Source organism: Sciurus carolinensis, chromosome 16 (assembly GCF_902686445.1).
Source record: "Sciurus carolinensis chromosome 16, mSciCar1.2, whole genome shotgun sequence".
Classification (NCBI taxonomy): domain Eukaryota; kingdom Metazoa; phylum Chordata; class Mammalia; order Rodentia; family Sciuridae; genus Sciurus; species Sciurus carolinensis.
In genome coordinates this window covers 25,517,361-25,532,319 of record NC_062228.1, presented here as the reverse complement: position 1 = coordinate 25,532,319, position 14,959 = coordinate 25,517,361, and the positions used below count along the sequence as shown (strand labels likewise).

Below are 14,959 nucleotides of genomic sequence, written 5' to 3'. Positions count from 1 at the left end.
CACCATGTTGCGAACAGCCTAATTAAGGAACGTGGAAATAGACACAGACAGGGAAAGTTGAGTTGCACGTTCAAATGAAATACCATCCATGCTGATGTTATCTTTTCCTTCCCATAGGGAACCACAGTCAGATATCACGAGTACCTGTTGCTATTAAAGTGCTGGATGTCAATGACAACGCCCCTGAATTCGCATCCGAATATGAGGCATTTTTATGTGAAAATGGAAAACCCGGCCAAGTAAATATCTCCATGTTGTTAATGCTGAATATGTTTGTATACAACTGTCTCATATTTAATTAACCTGCATTATAGTGTGCATTTGCATCATTGATGATCTGCGAAGTCACAGGCAAGAAACACATTCAAATGGGAACAGAGAGGGGATATTTTTCTTCCTGAGACATTAATGCTCTTCCTACTTAGACCAAATTGGCTCCTAAAAGTGGAACAACCTGCTGTGCCATGAACCTAGAGCCAAATCACTGTCTTAAAATATACTGGGAGATGGGTTTTTTCTTGGAGTGATGAAGTTTTCATCTTAACCTTCAAATGACAGGAAGCAAGTGAAAAGCTCACGGGGAGGCAGCGTTTGTTTTATCAAACATGAATAGCACATAATCGTGGGGCCCGAGGAGAACAGTGGAAGCTGTAGGAAGTGAACACTGAAATCTGTACAAATGTAGATATACTTAGGTCAACATAAGATGAGCAACAGTTTTTAGACATGCATGCAAAGCACTTAAGAATTGTGTATTGAGGGAACTTTTTTTTTTTTTTTAACCTGCCTCTGTAGAATAGATAGGGACAAATCCGAAAAAAAAGAAAGAAAGAAAAAAGAAAAAAACAAAAAAGCAGAAAGAAAAATAGATGAAATATTGGAAAGACAGGAAGGAAAGAATAAAGAAAGGCAGGGGGGAGGGCGAGGGAGGGAGGAGAAAAAAGAGGGAAAGGGAGGGAGGGAAGGAGGAAGAGTTTAAACAAGAAAGATGAATAAAAACAAAAGCCTGCTATACTCTGAATGTCAAAATGGAAATAGCCTGTGTAAAGTTCTATGTAATAGATTTATTTTAACAAGGTGCCAAAGTACTGTATGTTTAAGAAATTTATCATTTTTCAACTTCCTAATTTATTTCTGGATGGTGACATTTTAATTTAAATAAACAGCAGCTGACAGCATGACACCGGAGTTGTTAATCCAACTATTCTTGTGCCTCATGTGGGTGTTAGGAATTAAACTTACTATTTGCCAAGCAGCTTACCTGACAAAAGTCAGATTTTTAATTTTTTTCCTAAAGAAAGGAATAGTAATGTAGCTGTATGCTTTTTTAAGAAAAAAAAAATTGCAAAATGAGTGTGTTACCTGCCCTTAGAACAGCGGGCATTTCCCCCTAAACTTCTCTCATGTATCTGAAGGACTAGCATTGTGGTCCATCTACCAAAATATGCCACCCCCCTCACACAATAAAGCTAAAATCCTAATAATAAAACTGATTAATTTTTAAACAAATAGACATCGTGTCCTTGTCAAAATATTCAGTTTAGCAATCATACACTTTTATTATCATAATATTCTAACGTTAGCATACATTTTTTTAACTTTATCATGTGGACTTGCCCTTTATCAATCATATTTTTGAACATCTTCATTTGCGTTTCTTTGAGGATGGAGTGAGGTATGTATGGGGTGTGTGTGTGTGTGTGTGTGTACACATCAGTAAATCTCTTTTAGCTATGTTGGTGGAGGAATTGGCAGAGAGACTTTGATTAAAATACTGCAGGTTAGTTTCAAGTGTATCAAGGGTATGGTTGTTGTGTGGACCAGAAAATTGCTGGAATAATGTAGCCAATCACAGATATTAGCTAGATCTTTGTGATTACACAAAATCTTTACAGTACTTTAGAATTTAAATAAAACTTCATTGCTCATGCAGAACTCATCACACAAGTTCAGAGAGTCAATGACATTGACATTTCAAAAACTCAACATTGGCTTCACTTGTGATATTGACAAGCATGCTTTTTTGAATCTCTAGGAATCTGGAGGTTTGCCCTGTGGATTTTGAATGTTTCCAAGGTTTTAATGATTTCTCAGCAGTTCTTATCTTCAGAGAAAAAAAAAAAAAAGTACATTGTTTCCTCACCATTTCTATGCAAGATCAAAATAAAAAAAATTGCTTCTTTGTTTTATGACTTTCAAAAATTGAAATGAATGACTCATTTTGTAAAGAAATGCTTGTGTTGTATGTGTGTCCACTGCACCATGTTATCCCCTAATGAATTTATTTAAGCATATTTAGTAAAGGGAGGTTGTTACATGAAAGAATCAGATCTTGGACTGTTTATCATCATCCACGGACCTATGGCTAACTAACTAAGGCATATACAATGATTCAGACAATTTTATTCAATTATTTTAACTCTTTGTGTCAGACGGAACTCATTTTTGATTCCTTAAATCATTATTAGGTCACTTCTGATGCTCAAGTATACAATTTTTATATTTAATAATTTTCAAAATTCCTATTTGTTATCTACACAAAGTAGTTTTCATTTGTAAAAGTTAGACATAGACACACTTTTAATCTTCTCATAATAACACTATACAAATGGCTGACTTACTTTGAATTTAGAATATTTCTGTTTAAAACATCATAGTCATGAGAAATAATGTCAAAAACTGACTTAGACCTAAACACATGGTAATTTCAATAATTTTCAACAATTAATGTCTGCTTTAAAATAGCCTCAGAAGGAGAGTCAGGGTGACATTCAAATTTCTTGTTTATCTGGAAGGTATGGATTTAAGGCTAAACCCAAAAGAAATTAGCTTCCTGGGGAAAAGTACAGCTGGATATCTTTAGCACTAATTGAGGACTAGTTATTTTTTAAAAAATCCCAGTCTATATGTATGGTCTGGACTGTAAGACCTATGAAGACATCTCAGAAAATTAAAAGTAGTAACAGAAAACACAGAACCTATTGCAATTTTTCCTTCTCCACAAAATTGGACTCATCTAAACACTATCAAAATTTAAAAGAAGGAAAATAGAAAGACCCTGTTGGTCCTATGTGGTCATTTATCTCCTGTTCATGACTATGCTAAAAGAAGTATAGGTTTACTTTGAAAGTAGACATGGAAATCATATCCACCCTACAACCTTCTCATGATTCTGAAGTAAAGGCTGACATCCCATGAATTTGCTCCCTCAAGAGAGTAATAATCGCTGTCAGAGGGAAAGTTCTCAGTCCACCAACAAAATCCAGTCGGAATCCCTTTTAATTGAAATATTTTTAAATAGCCCTCCTATTAGATCACTAAATGTTACCATAATATTTTCTGAATTGCTAGATACTTCTATTTGAAACAAATATCTATATCTAGTAATTTTAGAGAGTTTGCTTAAAGTCAAAAGATAGGAGATGGTATATATCTGTAGACTCTAATTCAATGATTGGCCTGGTATGATCACCTACAAATTACTTGGTTCTAGTTTAATAGAATGGATAAAAAAGACATGCTCAACCTCTCTATGTCCATGGCAAAAACTGGGGTGTTTATTGCAGATTCCAAATTTAGAAAGATGGTGTGATAGGTCTTTGAAAGTAGGTATTCATTGAATACCAAGTATGTGCCAGGGCTTGGATAGGTACTGGGAGTTCAGTATCATGTGACATGAAAGAAAAAAAAAAAAAAAGCCTTTCTTCATCATAGAAGTTTCTCCCTGGTTATAGGGAAATGGAGTTATTTCAGTGAAATGACCTTTCATTGTAGGACACGTTCCACCAGGGACAAAACACTTCCATTAAATACTGATCTGAAGAGAATGTCAATCAGGTTGTATCAGAGGAATGGATAACAAATGTGGAGAAACGGGTATCTTTCATCAGGATGCTTGACTTTCAGAACCAAACACTTTCAGAACCAAACATGAAGTCCTGAGTCAGGGGCTCTTGTTTAATCTCAGAGAATATTCATTGTATGAAAGTTAGGTGACAGACAGCCTGAGTTCTTTTTTCTTCCAAGAAAGAGTTTCCCCTTTTACTATAAATAAATCTAATGAAGTATAATTTGGGTTTCATCACCATCCTCACTAAGCTGTTATTTAGTGTCAAGTAATTATATCTGGGCTTCATAAAAAAGAAACCAAACCAATGAAAAGTCCTTCGGTTAACCTTGAATTTTATCTTTTATCTCTGATCAGCACTGTAGCAAATATAAAGTGTGTTTATTATGGAAATATAACAGTACAATATATGTCTATGTATATATATTTTTCCACCCACGTGATATATATCTGGACACATACTTGACACATAAAAGATATTCATGAAATTTAAAATTATGTTTCTAATTTATTTCAATCAGTCATGACAAATATTTTAAGAATTAATTTCTTAGCTGTTACCATGGAAACATTTGTTTTTCTCACTCATGGCACACATGCTAACCTCTTTGGATAAAAAAATTGTCCACTTATTTATTGAACCATATTATGCATCTAGAAGATGCTAATCATTGTAAGAAGATCTGGGGAAAATATGAAAGGGTAAAAAAGTATTCTTATGAAGCTTAATGAGGAAGATAGATTATAAAAAGAATGGAATGAATAAATAATATAATTTAAAAATTCGAAAACTGGGTTGGAATAAATATTAAAGCAAGTAGGCAGAGGAGAACAAAGAAGATGCAGGGACCTAGTAGTGTTGTCAGAGAAAGTTACTTTTTAAGTTGGCGTCATTTAAACTGAAATTGGAAAAATGGGAAAGGACCAGGTATAAAAGGACCGTTTTAGCCAGAAGTATCACCACATGTAAAGACCCTGAAGCAAGAAAACCTCGGTTTGTTTGAAGAACTGAAGACAATCTCTGGCTAGATCGCAGTAAGCGAAAATGAAATTGAACAGAATGAATTTCATATCCAAATCAAATCTGTACACACACACACACGCACACACACATGCACAAATACATTGTAAAGGAAGAACTTTTAGGAGGCTGAAATTGTGAAAGATAAAGGTGTTTGGTCTGAGGTGATAGCAACGGAGAATAAGAAGTAATTAAGAAAGCTGTTTGCCTACATAAACAAAATATATAACACATAATCCACATCCGGCACCTGGGAGTTTGGTGTCGGCAACCACATTTCACAGATATGAAAGCTGAGGCTGTGAAAAAGAGCCCCTATTTTACCTAAGGTCATAAGAAATGGCAGAGATATATTCCAGTCAGCTCTTGAAGGTATCAAAGTTCTTGCACTTTCTTAGGTTCTCATAACACTTTTCCCAAGGAGGCAGAACTTTGAAACCCCCTTTCCTGAGTAACACATCTCTTAGAAAAAGTCATGGGAATAAGATTCTGATCCTGAGCAAGAATTTGTTCAAAAGAAAACATCAGTTTCTGTGACCAATAACATACTTTACTCAAAAGCAAGACATGAGATCTTAAATGAAAAGAAATAAAGTTTCACAAGGAAAGATAATTATCTCTTGACCAACACCAGCAACGAATGAGTTTGTGACTTTATTTATTTTCAGTTTCTGTGGGTCTTTTCTATAAATGTGAAACAATAAAATGAAATTACAGCATTTTATAATACTCATGAAACAGTAAATATAGATTTAATTTTAACTTTCCTGCCAGCAGGCATCTTTCATGATCTATCTACATACACAAGAGGGAGACAGGATTGATTTTAAAACAGATGAAATTGATGGCCTCAATGAAATGCATGGAATACTATTTTCACTTTATTTTGGGTGGAGTAAAGAGATGGTGAATTAATGGAACGCATAAAACCATATTTGAAGAAACCATATGTAGGAAAACATGTCAGGAGAATCATTAACAGAAAAATGGCTTTTAGAGCATAGTTTTGACAGAAGGACAAAGCATAAATGAAAAAAATATAATAGAAGAATTTGGAGTTAGAATGATCTAAATGTGAGTCACACCATCATCATTTACAAGTTTTGTGAACTTGAGTCTCACTAGAATGTTAAGATATGAGTTAAATTCTCATCTTAGGAGTCTCTAGATATGTAGATATTAGTAGACAGATATACATAGGTTTATACATAGATTTATAAGCCCACCAGAAATTTGTAATTATCAGCAATTACAGGTTGAGAATCCCTAATTCAAATATCTGAGATCCAAAATGCTTCAAAATCCAAAACTTTTTGAGTACCAGAGTGATGCTACAACTGGAAAATTTTATTCCTGACTTCAGGTGACAAGTCATAATTGAAACAGGCAAACTGAAAATATTCTATAAAATTACATTTTGGCTGTATGTGAAACGTGTATGAAACAAAAAAATTTCATATTTAGTCTTCAACCTCCTTCACAACTTATCTCAATATATGGATGCAAATATTCCAATATTTGAGTATTAAAATTCTGAAGTCTTAAAACACTTCTTATCCAAGCATTTTGGATAAGGGATAATTGACTTGTGTTATTTTAACCAGTTTTGTGGTCTAAAAGAAAAATATACTGTATTAGTACTTGTATTTGTTAGGTTTTATTGTTATTGTTATATCTTTATGACTTGGTTTGGAGCAACACACTATAAATGATTCCTAAATGGATCAATATAATAAAGGACAATAGTATTGGAATAACTCTTCCTCTGATTGTTTACAAGTGTTTTATTGGCCAAGGACAGGAAGGACTCATACTTAATTCTTATTTTGTTTCCCCATATAAATTTGTGGGGTATTTTTTCAAACCCACTGGATTGACAGGTAGGAATACACTATCTAAATCTTTTTAGAATTCTTTGCTTGTAACTTCTGTTAGCACTGACTGACCGTCTAGTGCAGTTCTAATCTAATTGAGATTGATGATCCACAGATCAAATGGTGTAAAATGGTTTTTAAAAAACTTAAGGGAGTATAGGCAGATGCATTTTTGTTTTATTTTTAAACTATGAATTACTGAAGATGAATTTAGGGTGGGAGAGTGTTAGACATCTGGGTATGCTTGTTTCAGTTGTTCATAGAAACAATGATGAGTATAAATTGGAAGACTAGATAGGAAGACATTTTAGGACTAGACTTTGTACTAAGCACATAAACTAGATGCAATCTCCTACTAGAGAAGCTGACATAATATTGGAAAAACACGGAAATTAATGAGAACAATGCAATTGCCACCAACCTATGTAGACACAATACCTTCACACAGAGGTTCAAAAAGTTTTTCATATGTTTGGGTCTCAGGTGGAATGTTAGAGAATAGCATTTCTAAAATGTGAGTTTTTGAGAAAAACTTAGACTGAAGTGTATCAATCTATAATGTGTTTTGGAATGTGGTGTGTGTGTGTGTGTGTGTGTGTGTGTGTGTGTGTGCATGTGTTTACCTAATAAGTTTGGGAATCACTGAATTAAACAGCACTGTATTCTGTTTGGTTTGTTGAACTGCAAGTTTCCCTTGCATTTATAAATACATGTAAATCTTCAGCAGGATAATATGGTATTTGGCCTTTGCCAACACAATTGATTATAAAATCTCTCAAATTTCCCTCAGGGGAAATATGGAATTAGTGGTCAAGTGGACCCAACTGGAAAAATTTTGCTCTGGGAGAATAAACAATAGAACCCATTTTCAACTTAGGAATTAAAATTAACAAATATTGTAAGAAGGCATGAGAATCCATTCCCATGAAGTCATAAAGTGGGAGGTAGGGAAGAAGTAAGACAGAAAAGGGAGTTGAGATTTCTACCTCATGCTGAGAAGTGTGGATATTCTTCTACTAATGAAAGTTAGCTATTGACAGATCTATAAAATAGGGCTAGGGTAAGGGATGGGGTCGTGATTTTTGGTGTTGTTTTTGTTCTTTTGTTACTGGAGATTAAACCCAAGGAAGTTTTACCACTGAGCTACTTTTTTTATTTTTTATTTCAAGACAGGGTCTCAGTAAGTTTCTTAAGACTCCCCTAAATTGCTAAGGCTGGACAAGAACTTGCAATCCTCATGTCTCAGCTCCTACAGCAGCTGGGATTACAGGTGTGCACCACTGCACCCATCTGCTTTTAATATTTGTAATTTCCCTGGGCTACAAAACACATGTGACATGCATGGTCCAGCAAAAAACATAGGAAGCAGAATAAACTGCAAGTTCCTCGATTTATGTGGACATAGTCTTAAGGAACACTTGTTCTGTATAGTTCAATTGAGTATCAATAAAGGGGAATTAAAAAAAACTGACACAAAAGTGCCATCAGGGTTAAGAAGGCGCAATTCCCATGTGGTCACCTAGAGAACAGAGAATTTTGCTTAGTGCTTAAAAAAGACCTTGAACTTATCTTTCTGATCCTGCTGTAGCTCAGGAGGTCAAACCTCCAAGCTGCATGCTCTGAATGGCCATCTAATACACTTAAGAAAAGGGTGTTAAATGAAAGAAAAAAAAAAGTGGAAAGACACTTGGCTGGGGAGGAAAAGAAAAATCCTGGTAAAGAAGGGATTACCGTGCAAAGTACCAAAACATTACCAAAACATTCTGTCAATGCCCTTTAAGTGGGTAGGAACTGGGATTGTGTTCAAACTACTTCATCCAGTTTTGGAATAATTGTGAATAATTGGGTCATTATGTAGATTTTTATATACCCTCTCAAATGCTTCTATTTCCTCTTTCTCAATTAACCTCCATTGTTAAAACTTGATTTCCTATTTCCAAGAACACCTTTTATAGGAATTAGCTCTCATCCTACTTTATTTGGTTATGGGCCCCATAAATGATTGATAAAAACCACTAACTTCTTTTTCATGAATGCGCATATGTAAATATCTTTACACAATCTCACTTTCATGTTGGCAAATGTAAGTCATACGAAGCCCATGTGTGGATCATCCCTTCCTTCCCAGGTTGGAAAATATTGCTCTAGGAAATAGACATTACCATTTCAGGAAAGTTTATATTGATAATCAGAAATCAACTGGAAAAAATAGGAAAATTAATGGAAACTTTAAAATTATGCTATCCCTTCTGCACCACCTTTGACTTTCCCTCCTTTTTCACTGACCCCTTTACATCACCTTCCAAATCACCACCCTACAGGTTTTCCAGAAAAGTAAAATTAAGTTTCACTTGAGAAGGTAACAGTGTGTTTCAATTGAGTTGCCAGGTTGCCTATAATTTCTGAGTCTTCTAGGATAATAGATATATATTTCCAAAGCCTTGAAAAATATTCCAGAAGTTGCAACAAAAGAGTGCTCTCTCACCTTATCCACAATTAGAGAAAACAAGAACTTATAACTCACTTGGTCGTGAATTTTGCCCATTGGAATCAATAGGGAATGTGAGTCACAAAGATAGATTAGTCATTTTTACACGTTTTCCAAAATATTGAAAGTTCAATTCCTATTTAATAGAAATAAATGCACAGAATGTACGAATATCAGCACTCTTTTGAGTTAATATTGGAAAGGAGGGATGTAAGAAATTTGTAATCAGGCACATCTGGGATGATAAATTATATATAATGTCTTTGATGCCTTAGGGTGCTGATAAGTCTCTTGATGCCTACTTCTCAAGACATCCTGAGGAATGCATGTGAAAATACACTCGCCGTCATTTATTTATTCATCCATCCATTAACTCACTTAGTCAATACTTATTAAGTAGTTATATTTAAGTAGTTAACAGGCAAGTAGTTAACAGCCTGTTAACTACTTAACAGGCAAGTTAAGTAGTCACTTGCCTGTTATGCCAGTGACTCGGGAGGCTGAGGAGGATGGCCAGTTCGAGGCCAGCCTCAGCAACTTAATGAGATCCTCTCTCAAAAATAAAAATACAAAATGGACTGGGGTTGTGTTGCTAAGTGGTAAAGCACCTCTGGATTCAATCCCTATTAGAGAGAGAGAGAGAGAGAGAGAGAGAGAGAGAGAGAGAGAGAGAGAGAGAGAGAGAGAGAGAGAAAGAAAAAAAGAAAGAAAGAAAGAAAGAAAAAAATTCAAGCACGAAATTTAAGCATGGCCTGGAATTCATTTCCTCATACTGACATCCCAGATATGCTTTTTTTCCTCCTGATAATGATATATATTTTGCTTTTAGCTTTCCTTGAAATTGAATAGATTTCACAATAAATTATTAAACATTAGATTTGTCAGTTGCATCCTAACTTTATGAATAAAAGGGAAATATTTAAATGGATAGTTAAATGCATATTCCTAAAAATCTATAACCTCTCCAGAAATTTTGACATTATTCCCATGAGATAGCTGTTTAATTATTTTAAAAATCAACTGAGGTCATGGTAACTCAGGGGTGAAATGGTGCACTTTTAATTTGCCATCTACTCAGTGCACCTATGCAATATATCTCTCTGGAGGTGTATGTCTTTGAATAAATCTGTTTTTCTTTTTCTTCTACTGTTTAAAGTGTATTCAAATGTTATTACATCAATGAAAATTTCAGCCTTATTAATATGGGTATCTTAATGCATTTTAATGGCACAAAGTCCTTCAAATGATCTACTGGGTATCTAATATTAGATAAAATGCCCAGGCAGGGGCTATCTGCATTAAAATAAAATGAAGTGTCAAACATGGTCTAACCCAAAATCTTAAGCACAGCCAGTTTAAGGGATATTTGAAATATGATTTAAAGATTTATCATTTAACCACTTTCTTCCCAACACATCATGCATTGAGCTTGATATACGTTTGACAATACAAACTCACTCAACAATGATGACAGAGGTGTGAACACCAGTCTTTTTCCTTGATTCAAAGCAGTGGCTCTGGGACTTAAATGTACATTTGATTCACATAGAAGACTGTTGACCCTGCAGATTGTCAAGCCATATTCTGAGACTTCCTGGTTCAGTAATCCCAGAATGAGGCTAAAGAAATTGCATACTTAATAAATTCCTGGTTTACATAAATGGAGGAAAAAAACACATTTCATTCTAGTGTGAGTTCAGTTCAAATTTCTGAGCTGTGTGATTTGCAGGCAGTTATACTCCTTTGCTACAGGTAAGCTAAATCACTGCATGCTTTGGGGGGATCTTGGTGGCTTAGCTGATCAAATAGCTTTCATGTAGATGCTCTCACCAGGATATAGGAGCCTCATGCAGATTACTTATGAATGTATGAATGGTATTACTTTTTCCACTAAGTATAAACAGGAATGAATTTCATTATGACTGATGACTGATGTCCCTCCCAGAATTCCTAGAAACCTTCTCTTCATTTGTGCTTATTCCTCTTATGCACCATATGCTTCAAAAGTTAACTTCTGCAACCCCTGGGGAAAAAGGAAAGCTGTGCAGACAAGACTGAGTAAATGGGAGAGAGGATGCTACACCTGCTCTGGTCAAAAGAAGACTCTTGCCATTTTCTTGACTCTGGAACACGAAAATCCAGTATTGCTGATTTTAAGTGATCAATACATATTTTTCTGTTAAATATTTTTATGTTCATGCTGTCTAAAAGAGTTACCTGTATTTCACAGCATTTTCCCCTTGCACATCCATTTATGCTTATTTTTTAACAAAACTAGAATCCCAGGGCCTCTCTCTACACTTAAATGTCAAGGCAAATATGCTATGTGTTTAGCTATAGCAAATACAATTTCATTCTTCTCTTAAATGATTGGATGAGGGTCTTTGAGTAACATTGTTATTCTACTTATCACAGTGCCATGTCATCGATAAATACTAATGACCCTAATAAAAACAATAACCATGATGACTAGCACTTCATTAAACATCAAGTAGGAACAGGGCAGTGTGTCAAGAGATTTATGTGAATTTACATCAGTAATTTAAAGAATCTTATGAGAAAATGTACTTTGTCTGTTTTAGGCCTACAAAGGGGATGGAGTTTCAGAAAGTGTTAACTCCCTCAATGTTATACCAAGAGTCAAGCATAAAACTGTGACTTCTATCTAGGCAGTTTATTTCCACAGTCCTTTCTCTTAATGACTACCTCAGTGACTTAACCACAAATTATATTTTGTGGTATTTTATGTTATATTGTCACTCAAACTAATTACAGTTATGACTAGTTATAATTCATTATAAGTAGACAACAAGGCTCTTAACAATATTTAAACATAAAGAAAGAATGTATTTCCATTTAAAAGTGGAGAAATTGAATTAAGAGAAGTTATTTTATTTTTAACTTTGGGCATTGCCAATCATATAATATGTGCTTGATATAATGCAAAATGGCATGACTACTGAAAGTTCTGAAATTGGGGTTCTCACCTTTGTTCAGGTTATAAGTTACAAGGCAATAACTATCATTTTGAGAAATGAAATGATCCATTTTTTTCACTTTAAGTTGCAAAATCCAATAGAACATAAATGTCCAAACAGACATAATATATGGGCATGATTATTATTACATACTCAAAATGTCATAAAACTGAGAGAATATCACTGTTAACTATTTTTTATGCTGAATCTATTATCACCTTGGCTGCTAGGCTTCATCGGCATTTTTTATATTTAGATTGAATTTATGTTGCAGTTGTTTACCGTAAACATTGGCGTTTTTGTAGAATTCATTTTGTAGTTATTTACAATTGATTGCAAAAAAATTCTGCAAAAAATGTTAATGACAAATAGAAGAATAAATGCCAATGATAATAGAAATATAAACTGTACAAGTTTTACTATATTAGTTCTTGTCCAGTTTCACAATAAAGTAATAAGTATCACAGAATCATACATATCTGTATGTCAAGACACATCTCTGACATCCAAAGGAATAACTTAGCATCAAGTTAATGTAGCTTTGCAAATGAAACAAGCACATTCCGTAGGCACCAATTCCAAGTATCTATCCAAACAGTTCTCTGCACAGTGGTAATTCTTCTAATCCCTATAATTTATTCATCTCAGGATACACTCCAAAGCATTGTTTGCATGTGTTATCCACTAGCTTTAAAAGCAGTATTCATTGTTGGGAAGGAACACATGCAACTCGTCAGAAAGGTTTGTTGTTTGTGTGGAGGAACACTATTTGGCAAGCACTTGTAACCTGATGAGTAAAATGAAAGAAGAGTCACAAGGACTCAAGATTTAAGTCCTTTACCTCTAAGATCCTCCCGAGAGCCATACTGCAATCACTGTAACAATTCCAAGTCTCATTCTAGATGCCCGTAAATACTCAAATTGGAAAGAAACCTGTAATTGCCCAGTGGAATTTTCAAATACACTCAACTTTGCTATTTCAAGCCACAGACTCCAAAAGGACATGACAGTAATGCTCTTAATTTTCATCAACTTATCAAAGCTAAGGTTTTAAAGTGATGAATTTTTCTCTTATTCTTGGCACCAACCATCCATGACAATTTAGAGAGCTGAAAAGGAGTCTTTGGGCCAAAACATCAGACCACAAAAGGGATATCACTAAGGTTTTAAAGGCAGTAGTCGTCCTGGGATGTGATCAGAAATGCTGATGTGAATTTTATGTTACAGGTCATTCAAACAGTGAGCGCCATGGACAAAGATGATCCTAAAAATGGACATTATTTCTTATACAGTCTCCTGCCAGAAATGGTCAACAATCCAAATTTTACCATCAAGAAAAATGAAGGTAAATATATAAGCTTTGTGCAACAGGGTAGAACATAAATTGTAAGATAGGATGCACTTTCCTAATAGAACTGAAGAATATCATTAAACTAATTGTTTTCATCCATGAGCTTTTGAAATTCAGTTTGTTAGGCTAATACCATGGCAATTACATCACTTCCCCTTTCCAATGTCGAAAAAATAGATAAGAAAATTGTTAATGTGGAAATTAATTTTATCCCAGGGAATACTTCAATCACCTTACTTTAAAAATGAGGAGTCAAATTTAACCCCTGTGAAAGCTTCCGGGAACTTTGAGATACTGAGATATCTGGCAGAGGAGGAACTGGCTTGCAATTTGCAGTTGTTAAGTTTTAATTGAATGTTTACCAAGTCTTTAGGGAAAGTCTATTCTAATTTTGCCTGGTTTGTGAGTACACATTAGAGGTATTTGTTTTAAGCCTGTTCTGACTTTAATAATAGCAATTAGATCAGAAAATCCTTCTTGAAGGACACTTCTTATCAGTATTATTTTTTGAACTAATATAAACTGATTTTATTGCTAAATCTCTCAGTCACAGAGAATATTTAATACATTTTATTACTTTTTGAGGACACAACTTGAATTACCACTTTCTTTAATATGGTCTGTTACACATGAAGACCATAGATCATTTTTTAAAATGTCTTTTCATCTGTACATTATCATTTTCTAATCTCTTATACATTTAACAAGGATTTTTAACTTTGGTTGATGAAAATGTATTTATCTTAGTTTTAGTTGTTTTAAAATAATTATCAAAATACAAGTATTCTCTCAGACTTTTTATAGTTTTTTTTAATTTCTGAATTGTCTATATACAAGTTTTACTCAATTTGGTTCACAGTATCTGTTTGAATTATTTGTTAAATTCTTTTTAAAGGAGGTAATGAATTTTTGAGAAAAATTCCTTTATGAAATAAAGTAACATTTTAGAGCTTGGATTAAATATATTATGGCCTTGACTTTTAACAGAATGTTCCTTAGTTCTTTGAGAATGCTTTGGTAAATGTGGATGCATCACAGAAAAGGAAACGAGAAGTCATAATGTGGATGTTACTCACTTTGCTGGCTTCCACCCTTTTGAATGCTAAAGTGAGGAAATACTATTTTCCCTCCTCAAAAAATGGAGTGCTCATTTGTTAGCAACTAGTTAGGAACTGTAATCTAAGAACATGTTTTTGTTCCTTATTAAAACTGTCAAGATTTCTCTTTTTTGGAAGTCATTTGAACCTGTTGGAGACAAAAGCCCCCTCACAGTCCCCAAACTGAGCTGAAAGTTGTGTTTAAGTACGGTCCATGCTTATTTTGACTATGAGCTAATCATTAACAGGACTTACTTTTCTGTGTTAAATTCCTGATATTTTTTATGTAAGAGATGTTTTCCC

General features: G+C 34.2%; 1 protein-coding gene across 1 annotated transcript in view; it reads left to right on the top strand.

The window, feature by feature from the left end:
* Window positions 1-14,959, top strand: part of LOC124966048 (cadherin-8-like) — a 154,199-nt gene that overhangs the window by 87,388 nt on the left and 51,852 nt on the right. The window contains 2 exon segments of the mRNA XM_047527154.1: window positions 118-239; window positions 13,436-13,553. Coding sequence (XP_047383110.1) covers window positions 118-239; window positions 13,436-13,553 — 240 coding nt within the window.